At 45.4% G+C, this 25920-nt stretch overlaps 9 protein-coding genes across 9 annotated transcripts; 4 read left to right on the forward strand and 5 right to left on the reverse strand.

The window, feature by feature from the left end:
* Positions 1-28: 28 nt before the first annotated feature.
* GGI43DRAFT_427712 (zinc finger protein) lies at positions 29-2156 on the reverse strand. Its single transcript, XM_083208865.1, has one exon. The coding sequence runs from the start codon at positions 1584-1586 to the stop codon at positions 360-362; it is 1227 nt and encodes a 408-aa protein (XP_083060092.1). The 5' UTR covers positions 1587-2156; the 3' UTR covers positions 29-359.
* Positions 2157-3568: 1412 nt separating this feature from the next.
* GGI43DRAFT_427716 (uncharacterized protein) lies at positions 3569-6782 on the forward strand (the record flags this gene model as incomplete). Its single annotated transcript, XM_083208866.1, has 4 exons — positions 3569-4547; positions 4602-4951; positions 4985-5227; positions 5306-6782. 4 exons carry the CDS (start codon positions 3569-3571, stop codon positions 6527-6529), a joined length of 2796 nt encoding a protein of 931 aa, XP_083060093.1. The 3' UTR covers positions 6530-6782.
* Positions 6783-7421: 639 nt separating this feature from the next.
* GGI43DRAFT_406021 (polysaccharide lyase family 7 protein) lies at positions 7422-8934 on the reverse strand. The gene is made up of 2 exons (XM_083206106.1): positions 8073-8934; positions 7422-8012 (listed from the first exon to the last, which is right to left on the reverse strand). Exons 1-2 carry the CDS (start codon positions 8508-8510, stop codon positions 7722-7724), a joined length of 729 nt encoding a protein of 242 aa, XP_083060094.1. The 5' UTR covers positions 8511-8934; the 3' UTR covers positions 7422-7721.
* Positions 8935-9701: 767 nt separating this feature from the next.
* On the reverse strand, positions 9702-11978 carry GGI43DRAFT_406024 (uncharacterized protein). Its single transcript, XM_083206107.1, has 2 exons — positions 10032-11978; positions 9702-9971 (listed from the first exon to the last, which is right to left on the reverse strand). The coding sequence occupies exons 1-2, from the start codon at positions 11720-11722 to the stop codon at positions 9836-9838; spliced, it is 1827 nt and encodes a 608-aa protein (XP_083060095.1). The 5' UTR covers positions 11723-11978; the 3' UTR covers positions 9702-9835.
* A 36-nt stretch (positions 11979-12014) lies between these two features.
* On the reverse strand, positions 12015-14017 carry GGI43DRAFT_406025 (GroES-like protein). Its single transcript, XM_083206108.1, has 5 exons — positions 13723-14017; positions 13613-13664; positions 13455-13549; positions 12664-13401; positions 12015-12605 (listed from the first exon to the last, which is right to left on the reverse strand). The coding sequence occupies exons 1-5, from the start codon at positions 13845-13847 to the stop codon at positions 12428-12430; spliced, it is 1188 nt and encodes a 395-aa protein (XP_083060096.1). The 5' UTR covers positions 13848-14017; the 3' UTR covers positions 12015-12427.
* Positions 14018-14207: 190 nt separating this feature from the next.
* GGI43DRAFT_406031 (aldehyde dehydrogenase domain-containing protein) lies at positions 14208-16912 on the forward strand. The gene is made up of 9 exons (XM_083206109.1): positions 14208-14712; positions 14764-14845; positions 14893-15130; positions 15192-15279; positions 15342-15399; positions 15450-15960; positions 16032-16097; positions 16163-16203; positions 16268-16912. Exons 1-9 carry the CDS (start codon positions 14340-14342, stop codon positions 16281-16283), a joined length of 1473 nt encoding a protein of 490 aa, XP_083060097.1. The 5' UTR covers positions 14208-14339; the 3' UTR covers positions 16284-16912.
* Positions 16913-17104: 192 nt separating this feature from the next.
* Positions 17105-20346, forward strand: GGI43DRAFT_406032 (transcription factor domain-containing protein). Its single transcript, XM_083206110.1, has 6 exons — positions 17105-17477; positions 17642-18589; positions 18647-18876; positions 18930-19110; positions 19169-19330; positions 19389-20346. Exons 1-6 carry the CDS (start codon positions 17302-17304, stop codon positions 19972-19974), a joined length of 2283 nt encoding a protein of 760 aa, XP_083060098.1. The 5' UTR covers positions 17105-17301; the 3' UTR covers positions 19975-20346.
* A 132-nt stretch (positions 20347-20478) lies between these two features.
* GGI43DRAFT_423143 (uncharacterized protein) lies at positions 20479-21753 on the reverse strand (the record flags this gene model as incomplete). Its single annotated transcript, XM_083208199.1, has 6 exons — positions 20479-20827; positions 20883-21046; positions 21104-21153; positions 21204-21285; positions 21329-21570; positions 21642-21753. 6 exons carry the CDS (start codon positions 21751-21753, stop codon positions 20479-20481), a joined length of 999 nt encoding a protein of 332 aa, XP_083060099.1.
* A 783-nt stretch (positions 21754-22536) lies between these two features.
* On the forward strand, positions 22537-24443 carry GGI43DRAFT_54891 (general substrate transporter). Its single transcript, XM_083209992.1, has 4 exons — positions 22537-22965; positions 23015-23515; positions 23579-24078; positions 24152-24443. Exons 1-4 carry the CDS (start codon positions 22665-22667, stop codon positions 24275-24277), a joined length of 1428 nt encoding a protein of 475 aa, XP_083060100.1. The 5' UTR covers positions 22537-22664; the 3' UTR covers positions 24278-24443.
* Positions 24444-25920: the final 1477 nt, after the last annotated feature.

Genomic DNA, 25920 nt, shown 5'->3' on the forward strand with positions numbered 1-25920 from the left:
AGATCTACTAGATGGCCTAGACTTATACTAGATGACCTAGATCTAACTAGATAACCTTGAGGCTCGGATAAAAGCATTCACGCTGGAGGAATTGTTGGTGAGGAGTAATCTATTTGTCTCTCTCTAATTTTTACCGTAACACTCGCACACTAATAACATTCATACTAATAACATTTGCACTAATAACACTCGTACCAAAAACATTCATACTAATAACACTCGTACCAAAAACATTCGTGCCAAAAACATTTGTGCCAAAAACATTCGTACCAAAAACATTCGTGCCAAAAACATTCGTACCAAAAACATTCGTACCAAAAATATTCGTACCAAAAATATTCATACCAATAACACTCGCACTATTTTTTATTCTGCTGCTTGTTCATCTCGAGATTAATGAGCCCATCAATAAACATGGCCGGAAGTGACAATATCGTCTGGTCATTGGTCTCATGTCTTAAGATTTTATGAGCCGCAGCAAGATACTGCGCAACAAACTCATTCCACAAGATTATCTCCATCCTCGATTGTTGTAGTGGCCGTGGGAAATACGGGTCGTTGAGCCTGATGGCTTCAACAGCCTTTGCGACGCCGTCTTCGTCCATTGTAATCGGCTGAACCTGATTAAAGTCCAAGAGCCAGAGGTCGGTAGTTCGGGTGAAGAAATCTTCGCGGATATAAGATGATGGCCCAGTATATGTCGGCCACCTGAGACTTCCAATCTCCTGTCCTGTTAAATCCTCTGAAATCTTTTGCGAGGAACTCCCCAGAACAAACTCCACGTCTCGAGCATCAGTCTTGGCAGCCCAATGCATGACTGCCAGAGCAACAGCCACCCTCCCAGCCATTGTCTTGACATCTAGATGAAGCTCTACCATCTGGTTCAAGTGCAGCTTGAAATTTCGTAGCGAGAAGTAGTTCCCTTGCCTTCCTTGCATCGAACCGAGATAGACTCGTACCAGGCAGTCTCTATTTCCCGCGTCATTGCGTGCGGCCTCTCTGCCTTGCATTGGGCAATAGTTCTCGATCAACAGATTTCGAGTCATCAGAGGTAATGGGAAAATTCGATCAGCGACAAGGGCACTTTTGGGCAGATTGCAGACTTGTTTCGCTGCCTCTACAAGGGCTGGATTCTTGTCAAAGTAAGGGTCCCGTGGTGGGACGAAGCCGTAGCAGGCAGGGATCCTGACTTCGGAGAAGCTCCAACTGCGGAATTGTTCTGCAATAGCGGCGTGCATAGTAAAGTCGTTCCATAATTGCTCATCGTCGGTCTTGGCCACTTTGACGATAAAGGGTCTTCCTTCTTGGGCAAGTATGGCCCCGCAAGCACCGGCACCGATTTTCTTATAAGGATCACTGATGAGATTGAGATTCAGGCGACCAGTATCCGAGACTGTGGCAAAATTTTGGATTCGAAGCGAGAGCTTCCTGCAGAGCTCTAGCTGCACATCGGTCAGGAACGAACCCTGCTGCAAAGGCTCCGGGTCAGGGGCATCGCATGTAACTACGAGTAGGAAAGCGCGCAATGGCGCAGGGAGGAAGTTGAAGCTGGAATTTATGAGACGGCTGGTGTCGAGTTTATCCATGTTGGCGATGTTAGTATGGTTGATGCTGAAATTGATGATTTCGAGTGTCGAGGCTGGTATATGTGATGTGATAGCAAAAGGCACAAAATGAATTTGACGCTGGGGGCAAGCGTTTTTATACCAAGCCTGCCGAAAATAACTAGTGGCTTTTCACACATTTAAATTAGAGCAAGTAGAGGAGGTAGTAGAAGTAGCAAAAGTAGTGGAGATAGTAGAGGAATATATTAGAAGAGGTATACCAACCAGGTGGCGGTGGATGATGTAGTTTTTGATGAGTAGGTAGAGCTCGCGTAAGAACTGACTATCGTAAGTTTGGTCCGTGGCGAGAGGTAAGTTGCAACTTGCTCGGCTACTTCTGCTAGTCCAAGACTCCGGCTGAAGAAAATAGGGTCATCTTTGTGGTGGATGTAATATAGGGCAACTTTGCCTCTGATATAGTTTCATCGACGACTTTGTACATCCTAAAGTCATATAAAGGTTCCTAGTCTCCCCCAACCAACTTTACTACCGTGGACTTTCATCGGGCGCATTATCTGCACCGTAAGTATTAAAACCCACCCTTCTTGCCGTAAGTAGCATTCGTGGCTTGAGGCAGCGGCACGCCGTTGAGCGTCTGATGAGGCGAGTGAGATGTGGAGTTGAAGACTCCTTAAAGGTCCAACAAGTATAGATATTGATAAGTCAATACTGAACAAGAGGTAGAACTAGTAAAATATATGAAGAGGTGGCTGAAGATTTAGCTTGTTTAAGTTGGAACTCAGAAGTTCGGCTATGGTATCCAAGCGATCCTTCATTATAGCATGGTAATAAATGCAGCCAAGCATCGCACAGATGGAGAATTCTTTTCTAATGTCTTTGAGGAGCGTTGGTCTGTTTTCTTAAAGAAAAAAAATTATGCAAAGAATTCGACTCTGCGATAACGCATAATCTTGAGAGAATGGAAGAAACTCCAAAGCATTTCCGCTTGGTGTGGTATTGGTGGAAGGTCGAGGCAAAGAGCCTACCACATTCGTGCTATTGGAGATGTAATTAAGAAAAAAATCAACAACATGCGGCACCGAACGTATCATTTTTTGGAGTGTAAAAGTCGACTTCCAGCTGCCCTAGGAGATGGTGGGATTCTATGCTGAGTCTTTCACGGAAGTGAAGATGCGGACCTCGTTGTAAAGCGCCAATCGCTGTTCAGCGAAATTGATGCCGCTAAACGAGTCTCAGTTGGGCACCAAAAAGAAGCCCCACGAGTCAGATGCAGGCTGCTGGCAAGCATAAATTGAAGAGAAATGTATAGAGGGGGCAATTTGACGATGCAAGAATTTAATTTGGCTGGTGGGCTAAATGAGGCAGAATGCACCTAGTATTAGTTGCGGGAGTGAAAGCACCGTAGTAGGGATCTGGTAGTCAAATAAAGGGAACGCAATAGACAAAAATAAACAGAACATCAATGAGTGTATGATTCACTGTTTCAAATACAGCTATGAGCATACACAGCTTCACTTCGATTCCGCTACTTAAAGTCTGGGCAGAAGCAGAGCCGCAACTGATGACAGCAGGGATGATGCTAATGCAGGCTGCATGCATGTGTGTACGATGTCGCATGATTGGTGAAAAGAGCGTGAAATTGCCCCGCCGCTCGATGTGAGGCACAGCTGGATGAAGAATATTTCCATAATGCGGCTGAGCGCTCATCTCATGGGTGGCCTTGCCAGATGATTCTATACCTATGAGCTGCTGTCGAAAGCTGCACACCGTCCTCCTTGCGCGCTTTGCCGATTACGTTTTTACTGAAAGACGTCTAAATTAACGCGATCGGCTAAGATAAATAGTCTTATGAGATTGACTGTTGTGTATCTGGCGATTACAGGCGGGGTTAACTTGGCCAAGTGGAAGCGAGTGATAATTACGCGTAGAGAATGCTTGACAACTAAACGTCGGTTACGTTTTGTAGCCCAACTGGAATCTGAAAATTCTTGCGGGCAGCGAACATGTCTCAGCCTAAAGACTACACTGTCGGCTGGATATGTGCGATAAAAGTCGAATACGTTGCGGCACAAGAGTTTCTTGACGAAGAGCACGAGGGGCCGGCATTTGCGTCTCAGCACGACAACAACAGTTATACGTTGGGCAGGATTGGGAAACACAATATTGTCATAGCCACTTTGCCTTTTGGGGAATATGGTACCACCTCAGCTGCAACTGTCGCCAGGGATATGATACACTCTTTCCCAAATATAAGAATTGGTCTGATGGTTGGCATCGGTGGCGGCGCTCCAAGCAAAAGTCATGACATCCGTCTTGGCGATATCGTAATCAGTACTCCGAGCAACGGCAATAGCGGGCTATTCCAATATGATTTTGGTAAAAATATCCAAGATCAACCGTATCAAACGACGGGGGTTTTGAACCGGCCGCCAGCTGCTTTGTTAGCTGCACTGGCTAGACTTCAGAGCCAGTACGAGAGATGTGGCCATAAGCTTGAACAGGCTGTGGATGATATACTCCGTAACAACAAAAGACTACAGCGCCAATATAAGCGGCCAAACTCAAGCAGCGATAGGCTGTATCGATCTGAAGTCGTCCATCCACAAACGAAGGAAAGCTGCGCAGCTGTCTGTGACCCATCGGCCTTGATTCTACGATCCGAAAAGGCTGAATATGAAGATAATCCCGCTATTCACTACGGACTGATTGCCTCAGCAAACCAGCTAATGAAGAATGCCTTGCTTCGAGATAGCTTTGCGGTAGAGAAGGACGTACTGTGTTTTGAGATGGAGGCAGCTGGGCTGATGAACCACTTCCCCTGCCTCGTTATCCGCGGAATCTGTGATTACTCAGATTCACATAAAAATAAGGAGTGGCAGGGCTATGCAGCAATGATTGCGGCAGCATATGCAAAAGATCTTCTCTACCAATTACCATTAAATACAGTTCAAGCCGAGAAGAAATTAAGTCATGTTCTGTCTGGTAAGTTGGATTTTAAGTGATACTATTGTTTATACATATTAACTTTATATGTAGGCTTGCATGAAGCTATAGAAGAGCACCGCGACTCTATAAATGATCATCTCCAAGTTCAAAAAGTTCTAGCAGAGGAGAAACTATTCTATGAACAACAAAAAGAGATACAAGAATGTCATCAGCTATTCCGCCTTACGGCTAGTGATGAAGATACCACATACGAGTGGTATAAAGATCGCGTGGAAGATCGCGTTGAAGATACGTGCATGTGGTTCCTTAACCATGACCACTTCAAGTGGTGGCTGGAACAAGATTCGGGCCCATTATTAGTTACAGCGGATCCTGGATGTGGAAAGTCAGTGTTGGCCAAATACCTAATTGATTATATCCTCCCACAGTCGACAACCACTGTCTGTTACTTCTTTTTTAAAGACCAAGACTAGAACACTATGCGGCAGGCACTTTGCGCACTACTTCATCAGCTATTTTCTTCAAGACCATTGTTAATTCAACATGCTATACCGGAATATCACATCAATGGGAAAGGTTTAATAAATTCCACGGAATCGCTTTGGAAGATATTACACAACGTTATAGAAGATCCTAACAATACAGGATCAATTATCATAGTCCTCGATGCCTTGGATGAATGTGCTGAGTCCGACTTTGAAGACTTAGTGCGGCATGTGAAGAGACAATTCAGTGATAGCCTTATGTGAAATAGAAGGTTAAAATATCTTATAACTTGTCGCCCATATGAGCAGATTGTGTCAAACTTTCGCGGTCTATTAGACACCTTTCCATATATTCGAATACCAGGCGAGGAAGAATCAGACGCTATTAGTCGAGAAGTTGATCTTGTTATTACACATCAAGTTGGTCTCTTGGCAAGAGATAAACTTTTATCACTTCAAATTAAAAACGAGTTGGAAGAAAGATTACAGAAAACTGCAAATCGTACCTTTCTCTGGATATATCTAATATTCGACTACCTAAAGAAAGAAGATTTTAAAAAACGCAAAAGGCCGTCATGTCTATTTATTACGACTCTTCCTAGAACGATCAATGAGGCCTATAATCAAATTCTTAGCAAATCCACGAATGATTTTATCACTCGTAAAGCCTTAAACATTATTCTGGCTGCAGGTCGGCCACTGACAGTCCCGGAAATGAATATTGCGATAAATATAGATATTCAGTCAACTCACGATCTTGATTTAGAAGATAACAAAGACTTTGAAACGCGCCTTAGATCTTGCTGTGGGTTGTTTATCTCAATCTATCACGGCAAGGCCTATTTCCTTCATCAGACTGCTCGAGAGTTTCTCATAGATACGGCACTGCCTACGGCTACTTTACCGAAGCTACTGTGGCATCACTCTATCACTATGAGCAACGCCCATGCCATTCTAGCGGAGATCTGCGTGTTGTATCTCAATCTATTCAATGATGACGCTAGCCTCTCGACAGATGCAATCGAGGATGGTAACCGCTCGTCTTATAACGATGAATATGGTTTTTTGGATTACTCAGCCAGCTTTTGGAACGCTCATTTTCATGAAGCTAATTTCGAGGATGGGGATACTATTATACCTTTTGCTCTGAGAATCTGCGATCCGATTTCGAAGAGCTATTCACAATGGTTTGAAATCTATCTACGTTCTATAAATTACCAAGATGTAGACGATATGAAGCCACTTGGTTTGACGGATCTTATGGTAGCGGCATACTGTGGCCATCATGTCCTTGTTAAATTGCTGCTCCAACAAGGCGCCGATATTGAGAGCAAAACTAATTCATTTGGCCGGACGCCACTTCATTGGGCCTCTATGAATGGAGATGAGGCCACTGTGAAGCTGCTGCTCGAGAATGGCGCCAATGTTGAAGTGAAAGACAATGATAACCAACTGCCGTTTTTGTTAGCGGAAGAAGAAGGACACGAGGTCATTGTTGAGCTGCTGCAGAGACATGCTGATTACATGTACTGAAAACTTTAATCAAGAATGCACTGCTACTGCCGCTGAATTTGGCTGGCACATGCCGCTGTTTTCAGCGGCTTTAGCAGCTAGAGACTTAACGTTTTGTGCGTTAGGAACATGCAAAGTTGCTCAATAAGCCGCGATATCTCTCTGCCCTCATAGCTACCTAGCTGGTACCTTTTCGGTAAGTACTATACCAAAACCTCTAACAGCTCGGTCCATGCCGCCACGCTCCTCCTCCATACCTCCTTCCGCTTAGAAAATATATACAAGATAACTGGGATAGAAGCTGGAGGGAGCCGGCGCTAAGAGCCGCAAGGAACCTTTGGAAGGAACAGTATGCTATGCGCCTGGCTGATAAGTTATAAACTAGTAGTGCTAAGAGATCTTTAATAGTGATGTTAGCTGAGCTATCTGCCTTTGACTTGGCGATGGGCTAGATGTAACTCGCCACACCTGTTGAAGATGAGTTTGAGCTATTTATTAAGCAGGCTTAAAGTACGCTACCTACTAGCATGACTGCGCTTGAGTGGTGGCTAGATCCAGCTCGTAAGAAGGACTACCCGCGACTCTATTATATGGTAGTAGATATACTCTTTATATCTGCTATGAGCGCTGAGCCTGAGTGTATCTTTTCTAAAGCTGGGCGGACAATTAATATGGACACGCCTTCGTCTCGGATCTGGTGCTATTAAGCGCTTAGAGTGCTTAAACAGCTGGATATGGATAAAAGTTATAATACCTAAACAATTACTATTTACTAAGGCTAGCAGCGGTAAGGTTGCAAGAGAGATAGATTGAGTAACTAATTAAGTTTCTTGGATTTAAAGTTTCCTATTCTTTTAACAGTATGAATTTACTAAGTAATTCTTAATAATGTTAATCTAATTGACTAATAAGCTTATAAATTAAATCTTTATAATCTTAACCCTTAGTGTCACAACCTAACCTTTATGGTCTTAATAATAAGCCTCCAGATATATGACTTATTATATAAAGTTATTATAACTAGCAATAACTATATAACCTAACTAAATATATAAGTTTATATTTATACTACTTTTAGAAAAAGTATAAATTAATACAAAAAGGCGCTGATGGGCTGTTGGTTTGTAACAGCATGCTCTATGTAATTCTTTGACGGCTGAGTACTGTGTTTCCACCCAGTTGAGCTCTAGTTCTTTTATTGAACGGGACATATCTAGTGCTGAACAGTAAGGCTGAAAACATGAATATCAGAGTCGTCGCCACCTTGATTATAGTTGCCCATCTTGAAAAAGGCCTTGTCTGTAGTGAAGTATTGCTTCAGGGTCTTGAATGCTCCACCGTTAAGAGAGAATTGGAGCGTACCACTCTCAAAGCGCATCTCATAATTAAATCGGCTGCCAGGAGAGACAGTGCCAATCTTGTTCAAGTCCTGGCCCTGACCCCCGGTTGCAACAAACTCAACACCGACCGTGATTTGGCCATTGCCGTTATAGTAAACCTCAGCCTGGATTTGTTAGCAACATAATTGATGATTGATGCATAGTGGTTTGTTCACACGACTTACGAGAGGCTTGTTGTTGGAGTTTGACTGGAACACCTGGCCAATGCAGATGCTGCTACCACTGGTGACGAGGAGGTCAGCCGTCAGGCGGTTGGTTGCAGCACTAGAGCTCCATGGATTAGTCTCGCCAAATTCGGAGCGGCAGCGCGGTGCACCTGGGAAGGTAGCACAATTTCCTCCTCCAGGAGCCTTCATGACCATGGCACCATCGCCAGACTCGGTGAAGAAGTAATGGTGGCCAGGATCTTGGTAGCCACCGCAACCCTCGAGGCGTGAGGCGGGGATTTGATCTGGATTGTTGGTGCTGCCGCTTGGCAACTGAAGAACGAATTTGCTGAGGTCAAAATTGCCACCGGGAGCACAGGATGCGTTCAAGGCGGAAGCAGCTGAGAAAAAAAGGGTAATGGCAACAATGGCCATATTAGACTTCGAGATGAGCATTATGACAGTGGAATGAAGGTTAGACTGAGTAAAAGTTGGTTTGATGAGATAGATACCGCTCTTTCACGAAGGCGGCATTAACCTTTATACACTTATAGTAGTAACGGATTGAGCTTGTAGAATTGATTCCAGCCTTTCCCCCCCCACGACGTTCCACGCTTACGCGGGGGCGAGGAGGGAGGTTCGCTGACCACCGAAAAGCCTCCGGCAAGTTCTAATTTATACACCAATGAGCAAGCCTACATAATCGGAAAAAAGTCTTTCCAAATGAAACACACCGGGGTTACCCCTGGTGCCAATGGAACCTTATAGCGGGCTTATTGACAATCCAGGGGCCCAATAGCAGGGTACTGTGAAACGCGTTAACTCGTTTGCTGATGGACGCAGTGGTACGCTCCCAGCTGGATGAAGAGCCAGCACTACCCTATATCAAAACCCAGAATATATATTATTGATTGTTCACGTAGCGGCAATTCCGGGGTTGAGCGCACTCACATTCTGTATGACATCTACTGAGAAATAGAGCATTGAAGTTATCTCTACTAGATGACTTCACCCCGCAACAAAATGCATGCTGCCTATTAGCGTTGATGTTATACTCGTTAGTAATATTATTACTATTACTTATATTTACCTATTAGGTTTTGTAATTACTTTACTAATATAAACCTAAAACTAAACTCTAGGTTTATCACTTGAGAATCTCTTATATTACTAACTATTTAATATATAGTTTATTATAAATTAAATATAGTTTATTAAAGAAAATAAATATTTACTTATATAAAAATAAAAGAGAATAATATTAGGCTCAAAGTAAAAAAAAAAAAAAAAAAAAAAAAAAAAAAAAAAAAAAAAAATTAAAGGTATAAAGTTTAAGTAAAAGAAAAGGTTAGCTTATTTATATTAACTCCTAGTAGCATAAGGTAGAAAAAGTAAGTAGCAAAGGCATGTTCCCTAATTAGGAAATTTCACTAAACTAAAAAGGGCAAGCAGTGAATCCTTGATTACATGTACTGAAATGATGTACATACATGTATAAGTCCTAGAAACTGTATCTGCCTGTAGATGATGGGCGGGTATTTCCTTGGAAAATATATTTGTCTTTCTACTGGTAGCAATGGCTCTTCTCTGTTGAGAGAATTCCAGGGCATCTTACATCAACAAATGTTTTCTTAATCACGTCTCACAGCTTAAAACACCGCTTCTTTGATTCTGGCCTATATTGAGGCCTTTCCTGTAGGTCTGTGCCATTTTTTCGATAAGATAATGTTCAATTATTCTCCAGTTATAGATTGTAATGATGTAGAATTTAAGTTTCGCCTTTATATGCGGCCTCTTTCTAGGAATATCTTTGGTATGTCCACATACCTGCTACGCAAGTACTCTGCAACACCTTTGCCCAGCCCGTCGATTCTATCTGACGATGCTATCCCTCCATTGAGATTATCAAGTATCCGGCTACAATCATGTGACGTTAGAAATCATCCTCTGCTACAAATATTTTCCTATGGGACTTACAAGTGTACGGCATTGATGGTGGGAAACTCTATTCGCTCTACCCTTCTATTCGGGTCACCACTATGCCAGTCATCACCCAGCAGCTGTTTGAGCTTGTCGACGCTCAAGAGAGTCCTTAGCCAATGGTATTCAGAAGCATCACGAACAAAAAATCCCACATTGGAGTTATCGCCTTTGTCTCCTGACCTTGCATGGACAATGCTGCCGAGAGGTGCAAACTCTGTAGGACCAAACGACAGAAGATCTACAGGCTCTGCCGTATCTGCCGATGGCCGTACAACAGGATATGTCACTGTAACCTTGGGTTGTTCGACCTTTATGACGGTACCTGTGCTTATTTGGACGCGGTGGTCTATCAGTGAGACTGGCATTAGTGCTGGAAACATTTCCATAAATGGCCGCGGCGCCATAGTTCGAAAATCGATATTCATATGATAGCCGGGATAACTCTGCATCCGCAAGGCATACAAGGGGATTTTGAACCGTAGTTCATCAATATCCTCCTTCTTCCGCGCTTGTGCAAAGACTCTCAGCGAGACAGTACCGGCCTGTTGGGATGATGGATTCTCTGCTTGTGTCCCATACAGCTCGATGCTGAGTTTGCTGAATCGACTGTCTCGGAAAATATGAGACAGTTGGTTCTTCATCATTGTAGCCTTTTCTGCAACGTCAAGGCCATTGATGTAAAAAGTCGCCTCTGCTTGATAGCCTCCCTTGCCTGCAATCATGACCTTTGTGGTGGCTGGAGGGGGCAGACCTTTAACCCCCGCCACTCTTACACGGTGTGTTCCCTGTTGCTTGACCGAAACGGTAGACAGATCCGCAACCACGTCTGGGTTCAGATAAAGGTGGCCCTGAAGCTCATAGAGTAATTGCGCAGTTACTGTTCCCTCTGTTACATGACCTCCTCCGTCCACTGTCCGTGTAATAACACTGCCTCCTTTAGGATCAATTTCAGCAACGGGAAATGCGAGGTCGACGAGATCAAAGAGAAAGTCTTTGAAGCCTGAGAAATTTGCGCCAACAACATATGGGCCACACTCAATCAAGTGAGCTGCCAGCAGCGATCCTGCTAGTTCGTCAAAGCTGTCTTCTTTCCATCCATAATACCAAGCAGCAGCTCCCATAACTGGCGAAGCATCGGTGCATCTTCCACAGAGCACAATATTGGCACCAGCCCGAAGAGCTGCAGTTATGCCCCAGCTGCCAATGTATGCATTTCCAGTGCAAGGAGTGAATTCCCAGTCATCAAGTGACCTTTCTGGATGATCTAAATGCTTGAAGCCTGTATTCTTCTTGCCCGAGGCTTTATCCACGAGCAAATGTGTAATATCATCTCCAAGAACGGCTGCAATGACACATTTTTGGTGTCCCCGTTCTTCACAGAGACGCTTTACTTTGCTGTATAGACTCATAACATTCAGAGCACCAGCATTGGTTACGACTCGAATATCCTTTGCAACAATATCGTCGATACATTCTTCAAGCTGCTGATAGAAGCCATCCTCGTATCCAAGGTTCTCGTCTACTTCCTGCTTTGTGATGGCATTCCAGGCAATGTTCATCTCGGATAGCCAATCACCGGTGATTACATGAACATTGCCTGAGCGAACCATACGCGCCATGGCGTGTGGGTGGTCGCCGGTTGCGCCTGAGACATTGCCAATACGAATATGGGGTTTCTCAACCATTGTGATTTGTGTCCTACTTTGCGGTCCAAAAGTCCAAATGAGCCTCAACGTTTGCTGCAGTAAGACTTCCAATTTGAGTTGTCCATGTTACCACCTTTTGTAATTCCGATGCTACAGTGACTCTGAATTTCAGCTCATGTTGAAACAACCCAAAGCGTATCCAATTCCATAGCCTCGTCTCCATCTCGTCGGCAGCACATGGCAATAAGCGATCCTCTATTGGGTCTTCGAGGATGAGTCAGCACCGGCTTCATGAGTTTCGGCATTATGCCGCTCGGCTTCTTAAACAATAGTCGCCTACAAATTATGGATACAGCTATTCCTAGCTGCGATCGGAATTCGGTGCCGAATTAGTCTGCCTCTAATACTGTACAGGCACAAATTGGGCGATTTCCTGACTCGGATGCCAACAGGCCGTTTATTGGAATGAAGAGCCCTGCTGGGATGATCAATAATTGCCAAGAACACAAGGGGGACTCATGATGATGCGAATCCTTTGGAAGACACGCATAGCATGGACCGAAATATGCCGGGTCGCGGAAATACAGTGTCACGCGAGCCTATATTCGGGCCTTCGGATAGTTTTACTTATAGGATTACGGTTCTAGATTCTGTTGGGAAATAGTTGCGGGAATATGCTACCCAACGGAATTATAGTAATTACACCAATACTATATATTCAAGCGGTCTCTATGCAGTAGCTTCTTACACTCGAAGTACTACCTTTCTGGCCACCCTCTTCTCAAATAAATCGAAGCCAGTAGCTGCTTCATCTAGTGATAGTTCATGCGTGACATAATTCCTCAATGCCCCTTGATTCTCTTTTAAGCATTCAAGAGAATCTTTGAAGACTGTTCCCACTGGAACCCGGCCAAAGTTCATCCTATGTAGATTGTAAATAAGCAGTTGCCAGTTGTAGAGACATCAGATATTCAACTCACGTTATATTTTTTAGATAGCATTCCAGACCAGTAAAGGGTAACTCGTCCTGATGAAAGCCGACTGAAGATAATATTCCACAAGGACGCAGTAGCTCAAAGGCAGATTTGAGAGCGGCCGGATTGCCTACTACCTCGATTACAGCATCTGCTCCGCGTCTTTGAGTCCGAGACATGACTTCTTCTAGAATGTTATGTCTGGAGAGGTTTAGAGGGATTGCTCCGACTTGAGCTGCTTCAGCAAGGCGGTCATCCACGCTGTCCACCGCTAATACGGTCTTGATGCCTTTGGATAGAGCTGTGGTGATGGCACAAATCCCAACAGGACCACAGCCAAGACAGACAACCACTGATGATCCCAATGAATCAACAGATGTATCTCCATTTGTATAATTATTCGTCTGACCGTTCGTGAGGCCATTTGTGCTGCCATTCGTGTGGCCATTCTGCCCTTTCAAGCTTGCCTTGGTAGTAGTGTTACGGAAGCTGGTCAGTGGTGACTGGTGTTGGTTTAGTAAACCTTCAACAGCACGAGACGCTCCATAGTACCCTGTCGGAAAGATGTCACACATCATGATAAGTAGAGACTCGTCCAGATCTGCTGGGACAAGATGGAGGGTGCCATCTGCAAAAGGTACTCTGACAAACTCGGCCTGTCCACCGTCGAGCTTCTGAGTGCCAAATGCAACTCCTTCGACGCATCTGTTTGTGAGTCCTTGCTTGCAGTACCAGCATTTCAGACTATATCTATGTTATGATGCTTGATATGATTGACGAGACATGGGCAAACGTACCAGACGGGGGAGAATAGGGAGACAACTTCGTCACCAACGGCGAATTTATGTACGTCCGATCCTATTTGTTCGATAACCCCGATGAATTCATGACCCTGGATATCGGAAATGCATTAGCAACTCTTCTGATTCGTGGATTTGCGCATATAATGTTTTACCATAATATGACCAGCTGCAGACTTCTGGATGCCACGGTACATGTGCAATTCACTGAGTCCTGTTAGCAAATGTTCTAAACTACAAGGAGCCGTGCCTGCAACAAGGCTACCTTCCACATATTCCTGCAAGCTTGACGCGGATTATGGCATCTGTAGGATCCCGAACCGCTGGCTTGGGCCTCGTCTCGACGCCAACATCGAAGGGGCCACGGAAGACTACTGCTTTCATCGACATGATGGGCTTGTAAAAAATAGTATGAAATCCTGATTAGGACCTTTTTTTCTTTTGAGAATCTATTTGATGCCAAGGATCGCTATATACACAACGCTGTAATGATTTTGAGCCGAGCATGCCAGCCTTTGCTTTTGACCTCATTGACGACATCAACTTATCACCAATCGAGCGTTCTGGAATGCACGCCTCCTCAATCAGAAGCCGAAATTCTAGCGGATTTATGTGTGCCAAAGATTGACCACATTCCCATGCCAAGGAATTATACTGAGATTGCACTTTCGGCTTCTTTAATCGCCGAAAGAAGCCGTGCCGTCTGTCTGCCGCGAAAATTCCAGATACTCTAAAGCAACTTCAGGCAGTGGAACATGTTCGTCATTTAGTAAAATAATGTTTCAGCATGGATAAAATAGAATAGATAGGAACTTGATCAAGTGAATTGATCACTAGATCGAGGATAACGTTCGCTTGATACAATCTGTAACAAAAGACACTATGAAGACTTTACTTGGCCAAGTGCCCTTTTCTTTCCACAAAGTTTATGTCAATGGAGAATACATAGAATCGAACTCCAAGGACGATTACTCGTTGTTCAATCCAAAAGATGGCTCTCTGGTAGCAGAAAAAATACCCATTGCTGATCGCGTGGATGTCGACAACGCTGTAAAACACGCCGAAGCAGCATTCAATGGTCCATGGGCTACTTTTAGTGCGGTACAAAGATCAGATTGCTTGAGGAAGCTGGCCGACCTGCTGGAGACGAGGCTGCACGATGTTTTGCTTCTCGACTCTCTTACGACGGGTAATCCGGTATCTCTGATACCGACGAGAGAAAAGAATTATATAAAAAATTGTCTTTTGTACTATGGTTAGCTTTTCTCGCACCCTACAAGGAAGACGATCTGACTAATTTGCATAGCTGGCTGGACCGATAAGTTTCGAGGTGATTATTTTCCTCCGGATGATGGAATCGTCAAACTTGTGCGACAAGAACCTATAGGGTAAGTGATCAACTTTGAATGCACGAATAATATTAACGGTGTTAAAGAGTATGCGCTGCCATCCTCCCGTATAACTCACCTGTGGCATCGATATTTCTCAAAGCCGCCCCATGCTTAGCAACCGGCAATGTTCTCATTGTGAAGCCATCTGAAAAAGGTCCGCTGGGCTCTCTTGCGATTGCTCCCCTCTTTGAAGAGGCTGGTTTCCCCTCTGGTGTGTTCCAGGTTGTCTCAGGCGATGGCAGAACTGGCGGGTTGCTGGCTGAGCATATGCGTATACGAAAGGTGAGCTTTGGTCACTAAATCTAGATCCTTTATATAGATCGCCAAGACTGACAGTTATCAGATCAGTTTTACGGGCTCTGTTGCTACGGGAAAGAAGATTCAAATTGCAGCAGCGCAGAGCAACTTGAAGCGGGTGACTCTGGAGCTCGGTATGTACAGGAGAGGCTCTACTTTATATAGTGACAATGAGGTGGTGCTGACGCTTTTATAGGGGGCAAGAATCCTGTGGTGGTATTTGAAGATGCTGATATCGACAATGCAGTTACTTGGTAAGCTGATGCCATTTGCTGATCAAATGAGCATAGCTAATACCCTATAGGACTACCAATGGAATCTTAGCACGAACTGGCCAAGTGTGCGTTGCTGCTTCTCGACTCTACGTTCAAAAGTCCATATCGGAAAAGTTCATTTCACAATACGTCGAAAGAATGAAAGCCGCAAGTGCCGGCATAGGAGATCCTCAAGACCCAGACACAAAATACGGTCCTCTAGCAGATCCTCTAGCCTTTGAAAAGGTTCGCGCCATGATTGCTCGGGCGAGAGAAGAAGCTGAACTCGTTGTGGGAGGCAACCAAATTGGCACTGAAGGAAATTTTATTGAACCGACAGTGTTTGTGAACCCAAAGCCTGATGCAGAGATTTACAAGAGCGAGGTGTTTGGTCCTGTAGCTGTCATCAAGACCTTCGATACCGAAGCAGAAGTTATTCAGGCAGCGAATGATACGGAATACGGTCTGATGGCAGGGGTCTTCACGCGAGACATTACTCGCGCGCTGCGAGTCTCGGCTCGGATCGACTCTGGCGTAGTGGGTGTCAACTGTGTGAGCATGGTACGTTGTTGATTCTCATGCCGATCTTTTACGTGTTGTAGTCTAGTATAAAGCTAATAGTGGCGCGACAGATGAGTGTCCAAGCTCCCTTTGGAGGAAAGAAGGCGTCGGGAATTGGACGAGAGTTTGGGGAATACGTGGGTTTTATGCCGATTTGCTTCTTTTTGCGAAATCACATGCACTGACTGCATTATGGCTATAGGCTTTACGGGCGTTTACTGAACCAAAGACTATATTAATCAAGTGAGTCTATCTACATATTCTTTTTTTCATTTGCTTAAAGACTTGTATAGCTGATAAAGAGCAGCATGAATTTGCCATAGATTATGTAACGCCACGGAAGCAACAAGTAAAGTGACACTTGAGTGCTGACGGTGTACGGATGGCTGGTTATCAAAGCTTGTCGAAAAAGCTTATCTATATGTCGTCGATGTGATAGAATCTGAACCTAGATCTTGCTGACAATATTAGATAAAGTTGATCAAATCCCATTATGCTGATCGAACTCAAAAAAGGGAATCTGCGCCGTATCACTCTAGAAGAGGGGGATAAGCCTCGCAAGCCTCGTTCAAGCTTCTTTAAGCTGTGCCGGGTTTAGTTCCTTTTCTTAGTTCCTTTTCCCGCGGACTTCGTAGCTGAGTGAAACGCCACAATAAGAGCTATGGCCAATAATAGCTGTCCTGCCTGTCTCCTGTTTTACTGTCACCTGTTTTTTGCGCCAGAATTGGTGGCAAGTTGATCTGAGATTGGAGCTATCTTGACATCGACCGCGTGCACGCCAATTTCTTTCTATTAGTTCGTATACCTAGCTCGTGGAGAGTAGCATTGCCAGAGTGGACGCCAGCCTAGCAACCTGGGAATCTCGGGATTTTTCAATATGTGCCACATGCTTAGGCCCCCAAATGCTTCCCTTTGCCCTAGATTGAGCTGAACTACAACAGGGATATCAGAGATGCGAATGTACATTAGAGTGGAGATATTCGGAGGCCAGCTTTTAGCGGAGGGACCGATCGGCGATCGTCCACCCGAAGAAGCCGAGGCTAAGCAAGGATTCAGCCAAGCCATGGCTTCTATGAACAGCTAGTTTGCGGGGAGTAAAAACTGAAATGCGGCCTATTCTACATAAAGTCTAGCAGAGAAGATGGCTGAGAGTCCGCTAGAAAGCGGGGAGATGAGACCAGGTGAAACTAGCAGCAGGCCGTCTTAATTGTGTAGGCATCTTAGGAGGGAGCTGACCGAAACAGAAAGAAGGAAAAAAAAAAAAAAGCCGGGACAATAAAACACTGGACACGCCCTGTTGCCCCGGCATCTTAGGTGCAATGTAAGCAAATCTCAAACATCATGGAGAGCCCGGAGGACCACCAGAGAAACCGGCAACGTGGGAAAGACAGAACTCGAGTGGCATGCCGCCGGTGCAACTCCAAAAAGGTCAAGTGTGATGCGGCTCCTGGAGTTGCTTGTTCTGGATGCCGAATTGCACGGGCTGAATGCGTGTTAATTGACTCAAAGCGTGGACGGTAAGTTGCAGTGACTGATTTGGTTGTTGGTTGTTGGGCCTGATGTGGACACACATGCACACTATGGTTTAGCAGATAACAAACAACAAGCTCATGATGTTGGCTATGCGGCCTTTTACAAGTTGTAATGAACAAAGAGAAGAAAGCTAATCAATTGATTGTAGCTACATTCGCCGAAAGAGATCTTCAGCTGAGAGACAGCAACAACATCAACAACCACCTGAACGCAACCAACAGCTACTACCTCAGCGTCAATCACAGCAAAAGACCCCGGCTTCTTCATCAGATGAATCTCCCGCACCGGATCCATTATCAGTCACATCTCAGAAACTCAAGTCAGAGAATCGCCCATCACAACCTCTCGCGGCCAATGTGGAACCGGTAGACGGCCAGCTGTTTCGCGGCCTATCGCGGTCCTTTGAGCGTCGCGCACCTACTGATTCCAGCGCGTTGTTTTATCTGCATATCGCCGACCAGAGCGTTCGACCAACGCAGCAGCCCATTAGCGATGCCATCAGCACGTTTTACGCTGGAGACTCGTTTAGTCTTACTTATGCCATTCACGATGTTCTCGCGCCTTTTTTGAGTGATCGACGCAACTACCAGAAGCGTCTTCACTTTCCTATTGCCGAGGGCTTTGATCCATCAGATCAGGGACGCGAGAATATCGTTAATGCTCAAATAGCTCTTTTACGCGAGAGAAATCTCTACTATCGGCTGAGTCAAGATGCGTTGGAAAGGATGCTCGACGTGTATTTTCGGTGGTTCCATCCAGCATTTCCGTTAGTCAACCAGACCAATTTCATCGAAAAATGCCACCGAAATCAGATGTCGCTGCTTGTTTTGAACGGCATGTTACTGGTAGCTGCAATAATGTGCGACGAGGCCGATATCGCCATGACAGGATGCGAAAGCAGAGCGCACGCTCGGTCAATCTTTTATCGCCAAGCAAAAGCTCTATACGATGCGGAACTGGACCCTGACAAGGTCAACAACGTTACAGCTGTGTTTTTCATTAGTTTCTGGTGGGGAGGATCCAACGATGAGAAAGATTCGTGGCATTGGTTAGGCGTTGCCGTGAGCCTGGCTCAGAGTCTGGGGATGCATAGATCGTGAGTCTAGCTAGCAATGAACGAGAAAGTCGAAACAGCTGCTTACTATGTCAACAGGACGGCAAAATCACACATGAGTGACGAAAAATCAAGACATTGGAGACGCATTTGGTGGTGTATACGTATTAGAGATACCATTGCAAGCGGTTCAACAGGCCGGCCACTGCATATTTCTCACAGAGATTGCGACGTAGAGCTTCTTGAGCCTAGCGATATGGACGACGACAATCCTTTGGGTGATGAAGAAGCACTTTACGCCTGTCAGATGGCACGTCTGTCAATAATATGTAAGTATTGGACTTGGAAGTTATTGGTTTATTAAGCTAATCGTAAACTGCAGTCGGCAGGATTGTAAAAATGAGATATGCCGCAATCCAATCAACAAATATAGAGCAAAAGGAGCAAATGGAAAAAGATCTAGAAAATTTCAGATTACAAGTACCGCTTGCATTACAATACCGAGGGATCAATCCCGAAACTGGCCAGGGATTGTGGTCTGCAATGATCCTCATGGCCTACAAGTATGTCCAACCAAGTTGGGGCCACATGGAGATGTGCTGACAATTTTCTCTCCTATAGTTATAGCGTTATTCTTCTTTATCGACCTACAAGCACTGGAAGCGATGTCGTGTCGAATTTCTGGGGAGACCGACCAAGGGCTGTGGCTGCCGCCAACGAGATTACGAGAGTCATGGAGGATGTTCTATCTACTTCCTTTGTTCGACTCAGTCAAATACATACGTGAGTTTGTTCCAATTTCTTCAATTATCGACACAAAAACTGATGAAAAAAATAATAGCATTCCTGCCCTATTTAATTCTCTATCGATGCACGTATTCTCGCTATGTACGTCTGGAAATGTTGGAAGAGAACTCGCCGAAAACCGCGCGCGGACATGCATGCTTGGATTAAACTGCCTTCAAGAATCATGGCCTGTCAGCGGCTGGATTCTCAAATTATTCGTCGATATTATCGAGAGACTTCGAAGAATGCTCACAAACAGAAGCAAGTCTGGAGAATTGAGCAGAGTAACGGCGAGCCCTGTTCCAGGCTATTCACAGCAACTACAGCTACGACAAGAAACTCCTCGTGGCATACAAAATCCCCAGCTGGGAACTATGGAAATCAACGAGCAGACACAGCTTGACATGACAGCAAACCCTCTGGATCCGCTTTTGAAACCGCCTTTAGAAGTACCGACGGTAATGCCTCCCGTCTATCCGAATGAATTTGCCCCATATAGTACTACGAATGCTGCGCTATTCCCAAATTTGTTTGTGCTTGACGATCTCTTTGCGAATTTAGACGCGGGCCAAGTGAGCTTTTTTGATTCGTTGGAAGTTCCCAACTACGACACTGTTGACAGCATGCCTTATCAGGTTTGAGGAGTTATATTTGTTATATTCATGACTGCTATGACTTGTTATACATACCAATGTGTATATATGTGCTTTCAGTAGTTATAATAGAAATAGCGGTCTCTTTTTCTTAGTCTATGGATTGTATCTTCCTACAGTCCCAATACGGCAACGTTTTCATGAAGGCTGGTAAAGATGCCTAATCAAGTAATAGATGCTCTTGTGACTTGCTTCTAGAAGTATAGCCAAGCTTTTGACCCCGGCCTGTCAAGCTGGTACCCTTGCATTCGTATTAGTGAACCGCCCACATAACGCCCGCAACGATGCGGGTTGTATCAGCTCCATAAATATTGGTAACAGACTATTGATCCATGTCCATATTTGCAACTGTTGTAGTCGTACATGCCTTTACGCCTTCTAGTATGGTTATGTAATGTTGATGAAAGATAGAAGTGATTCCATTTCTATACAAATCTAAGTCGCCGCTACGCCGCCCGACATATCTATACATCTTGATACAAGGAAACAAATCTAGAATACCGCAATCACGTTTGGGGGAGACCCGACCGCGCCAATAACATGTATGGGAGCGCTTGTCAGGAAAAATGACCATTTGTTAAGATCCGCACAAACCTCACTCAGTTGTTCCAGATTCCACATCTCGCCAATAGGAGTCCCCCATTGGCAAAGTAGCCACTCGTGAAGACAACAGTCCTTAGGATACGGCCAAGCTTCCCATCCCATTGTATCTCCAGCAACAGCTGAGAAGTGCTTGGAGTAGAGCCAGCGAACGGTATCCATGTTGCTTTCTACGCCAATGAGGGACAGGACATTTGTTTCGGGTTTGGTGCCCTTGCTTCTGGTGGTCTTATCTGCAAGACTGAAGATGGTTAGTTTATGAATATAAATGAGTAATACTCTCAGCAAGTACTTACTCGTGCCAGCGGACAAAGCCCGTTCGAACAATGAGGATATCTCCCTGTCGACATTCGGTGCCTTGAAACTTGAGCACTTCTTCCAATTCGGACGCTGGGATTGAGTAGGTTGATATGGCAGACGGTGCCTCTTTGCCTGGATTGCAATGTTCCCACCACCGTAGCTATGACTTGATTAGCCCTTTGCCTGCGTCCTATAATTTCCAATGCAGTGGCCATACCCAATCAACAAGAATGCCTCTGCCGACTATACCGCCCTTCTCGCAGACATCTATTATCTTTGTAAGCTCCACGTATGATAGAGATCAAAGTGATGCTCACTATGTAAGCCATTCCTGGGTGATTGCAAGGCCTCTTTGATGGTCAAGCCATTATAAAATACACCTTCTTTCTGTATACTCCACTATACCAAAATGTCTCAGCACATAATTCTCATACATAGTAACTTCAGGAAGACTTGCATGTTTCAGGCTATCCCACTGTGAGCTCGTCTGGGTGTTGATCTTAATCTCGTCATCCAGTCCAAGGAAGCCTTCTTTCTCCATTTCTTTGACATTATGCTCGATGGGAATACGACCAAAGCCCGGAAATTCGACATTGTTCATGGGCCAATCAAGCTGAACATGCCGCCCAGTCTGAATCTCGAGGGCAGCCTTCTTGACAGTCTCAGCGTTCAAAAGATTAATAGCTATAATACGAGAAGAGCAACATTTGTTAGCTAGCAGCCAAAGTTGGTTGATGGAGTTCAGAGAAACTCACTGCCAAGTTCATCTTTTTCGGCGCCTCGGTCGAAAAACCCCCACAGACTGCCCTGAGGCTGGCCCGGTACCGGTGGCAATTGGTCGAATTCTGGAAACTCATATGTGGTCATGTTTAGTCAACTTCTTTTACTTGTTGGGGAATGGCGGGCAGCCAAAAGCTGATGTCGCTCAATGTGTTTTAGTGGGAAACACAGATTCGTTCTGGACGAGGGGAAATATTGGTTTGCAGCAGGCAGCCGTCTGCGCCTATAAAACAACGAGAATCGGCTGCAGAAGCCGGTGCCACACTCGTGTCATCTCCCCTGGTCGAGACGCTAAAGATCGAAAAATCGCCGGTCTCAACTGGACTTTGCGGGGTAAAGAATTGCCGTGGATAGTGAGCGACTAGGGTTGTTAATATGGAGAGCTCAACTTCGGGGCTAAGGAAAAAGAAGAGAGAAATAAAAGACTGCACAGGCTGTTTTAAGACGCCGAGTCAGTAGTTTCGGCTTCTTGATTGGAACTGTGCTAGAATTCCATTCTGGCTCTGAAGTGGCTTCTCTTCTACAGTAACACGACTTGGCGTCTTGTTAGCTTCATCTCCCTCTTTTAATGGCTTTTTGCTGCTAGCCTCGCCCTGGCTTCAGCTGGCCAAGTCTGGAGAAGCCATCTTCATTCAATTGGCCGCTTGTACGAACCATTGTTTTGTCTTTTGATCTGTTTTTAAAATCTCGACGATATCCCGAGTTGATACAGGTATTTTCGGAAACTCAAGTTTCTGGGTTGTTGTTGTTTTCTTTCTTTCATCTTGTCGCATCAGTGGGATTAATTTCCGAACATGATTTCGCCTGCCTTGTATCGGGTGTTGGTAAGTGCCCATGAATGCAACCCACAGCCAACGCAATGTCTCAGCTGCCACACCAAATCTCAGATCTTCACATGTCAAAATCCTACAATACACAATGCAGATTAGCATTGCAACAAAAAGCTATGGAGTTGCTGACTTTCCTTGCAGATCGTGGGCTTCGTTGCCCTCGGCAGCATGACCTATGGCTACTGCTCCAGCATCATCGCCACCACGCTCGGTCAACCGTCCTTTATCGCCTATTTCAATCTCGATACTCGATCCAACGCCACGCAGCTTGAAGGCGCCATCAATGGACTCTTTCAGGCTGGTGGCCTCGTTGGCTGCCTCTCTTGCATCAAATCCGCAGATGTGCTTGGTCGAAAGCGCGCCATCTTCATCACGGCTATTGTTGCACTCATCGGAGGGGCTCTGCAGGCTGGAAGTGTGAATATCGCCATGTATCTCGTCTTTCGATTCGTCACTGGTCTTGGAATAGGTACGTGATATTTGCTTCTTGTTATACGGCAATTTGCTTATATCAACAGGCTCCATGGTTGTTCTCATTCCTCTCTACCAATCCGAAATTGCCCCTCCTCGTATTCGCGGTCTTCTCGTCGGCATTCATGGAATCATGATCTGCATCGGCTACTCCGTCGCCAGCTGGGTCGGCCTCGCATTCTACTTTGTCAACGCATCTGGCGCTCAATGGCGTCTTCCGTTAGCAATTCAGTGTCTTCCACCCCTGGTTCTCGCAATCGGCGTCCCGTTTCTTCCAGAGTCACCTCGATGGCTTCTCGACCAGGATCGCCCCGAAGATGCTCTCAAGGCATTTGAAGCAGTGCGAGCCGAGTCTGATGATTCGATGCTCAACGACAGGTCGGCTATTCTCGAAGAATTCAACACGCTCAAAGGTCTTATCCAGCACGAGAAGCTGACCAAGCATCGCTTTGTCGATCTCTTTACTTCGCCTGGAATGCGCAAGAGATGTTTTCTTGGCTTTCTTGTCATGTTTGGCTGCCAAGCAACCGGAACATTGGTGATTAACAGTAAGTTATATCTAACAAGAGATTAGAGGAGAAGAATAGCTATCTAACGTGTGTTGTCTATAGACTATGGCCCAACGCTGTACAAAGCTCTCGGGTTCACAACCGTCAGCCAGCTTCTCATTCAAAGCGGCTGGGTCAGCATCTGCCCCTTTGGAAACGCCATCAACTCTGTCCTTGTTGACCGTGTTGGCCGTACTCGTCTCCTAGTTATCGGCTTCACTGGCGTCGTCACGGCTCTTATCGGTGAATGTATTGCCGTCAGTGAATTCCAACGCACAAAGTCCCGCGGCGTAGCTGGAGCTGCTGTCTTCTTTCTCTTCTGGCATATGGTCTGGTTTTCGTCAACATCTGATGCTACATCGTACATTTATGCATCCGAGATCTTTCCAACACCCCTACGAGCAAAGGGCCTTGCCGTGTCCGTTTCAGGACTCTTTGTTGCAACCATTATTTTCCTACAGGTTGCGCCGACTGCTTTTGCGACCATTGGGTGGAAGTACTATCTGGTCTTCCTTTGCCTTTCTGCTGTGATTGGAGTTATCGTATACTTTTATTATCCCGAGGTAGGATTCGATATTACTCTTCTATTCTGTTTATCCTATAACATCGACGCTAACTATTTGTTCTCTCATCTAGACAAACCAACTCTCTCTTGAACAAATCGGCGAACTATTTGGAGACAAGGTTGAAAGGGCAAACACAGACGAAAAGACAGATGTAACTAGAAGTATCACCGTTGAAGACGTTTCGGACACAGTTTAATGTCTGTGTGAAAGATTACAATTTCTGCTCTTGGTGTTTTTACATTATGTTACTTAGCGCGCTCGAAATGCTATATTTTTGTTCCTCTTGACGACGCTGAATGGCAGTAAAAAAACGCAATTTGGTATTTTGACAAATGACTGTGCTACGTACATGATTCATATATGAATGAACGCTAAATAAAAGGAAAGGAGAAGAAGAAAAATGAAACGAAAGAGGGGGGGACCATATCTACTGGCGACAAGTCTCTTTACCAGCTCTGAAATGAAGGGCTGTTCTATCAACTCAATGTTGAACACTGTGCTCCATACATACGTAAATCGTGGTCTTTTCTAGGCTTTATCGTTTGAAGATGAAGATTTTGCAGTGCCAAATAGCGATGGCTGAGGAGGAGGTGCACCTGGAGATCCAATCAAGCCATCATTCGACGGTGTCTTGGACGGCGTAGAATTTGATGATTCCGACGTCGTTGCTGAAGTCGCTTCTGTCGGTTTTGCTGTGGCCGTCGTTGTCGTCGTCGATGTCGTCGTTGTGCCAAAAAGGGATGGCTTAGGAACTGTATCTTGCGAAGACGTTGTGGTTGTACCACCAAACAAAGACACGGTCGGTTTGGGAGCAGGAGACTGCGAAGACGTTGTAGCTGCACCAAAAATGGATGGTTTGGTAGCAGGAGTCTGTGAATCAGTGTTGGGCTTACCAAACACAAAGCCTTTGGGAGCAGGATTCTGAGAAGATGTTGTAGCTGCACCAAAAAGAGACGGTTTGGGAACAGTATTCTGTGAAGATGGCGTGGCTCCAGCAAACGAGGACGCCTTGGGAGCAGAATCCTGTGAAGATGCTGAAGTTGTACCAAAAAGAGTATATTTAGGAGCAGGAGCCGGCGAAGACGTCGTGGCTGCACCAAATAGAGATGGCTTAGGAGCAGGATTTTGAGAAGATACTGCGGGTGTGCCAAAAAGTGACGGTTTAGGAGTGGGAGTCTGTGGAGATACTGTAGTTGCACCAAAGACAGACGGTTTGGGAGCAGGGGTCTGAGAAGTTGTTGTGGCTGCGCCAAAAAGAGACGGTTTGGGAGTAGGATCCTGTGAAGATGTCGTGGCCGAACCAAAAAGAGATGGCTTAGGAGCAGGAGTCTGTGAAGACGTTGTAGCTGCACCAAACGGGGACGGCTTGGGAGTAGGAGCCTGCGAAGATGCTTTGACTGAGCCAAAACCTGCAGTAGATGCCGTGTCACCGCCGAAAGACGCGAAAGACGGCACATGGGCGGAATTCTGAGTTGAAGGTACTGAACCGAATGCTGTAACGGGGGCTACGGATGCCGTAGTAGAGCCGGATGCAGAATTTACAGCTGGCTTTAGAAGATCTGGAGAGCCAAACGCAGATTTCAGAGCTGCAGTCGTAGTGGTAGAACCAGCACCAGGAGCTGAGTTACTATTAGAAGCAGCCTCTGATGCAGAGACAGAACCAAACGCCACCGCAGAATGCATATTCGTTTGAGTTGTAGTCATCGGGGCGCCGAATCCAAATCCTGTAGCGGCTGGAGGCCTTGCGGGAGTGCTGGACGGACGGTTAAACGGGCTGTTTGTTTCTTGCTTCATCCCCGTCGTAAAGTCAATCTTGGTAGAGGCTGCTCGGGCAAATGG

This window comes from Trichoderma evansii, assembly GCF_050947405.1.
Source record: "Trichoderma evansii strain SZMC 28006 chromosome Unknown GGI43scaffold_11, whole genome shotgun sequence".
In the NCBI taxonomy this organism is placed as follows: domain Eukaryota; kingdom Fungi; phylum Ascomycota; class Sordariomycetes; order Hypocreales; family Hypocreaceae; genus Trichoderma; species Trichoderma evansii.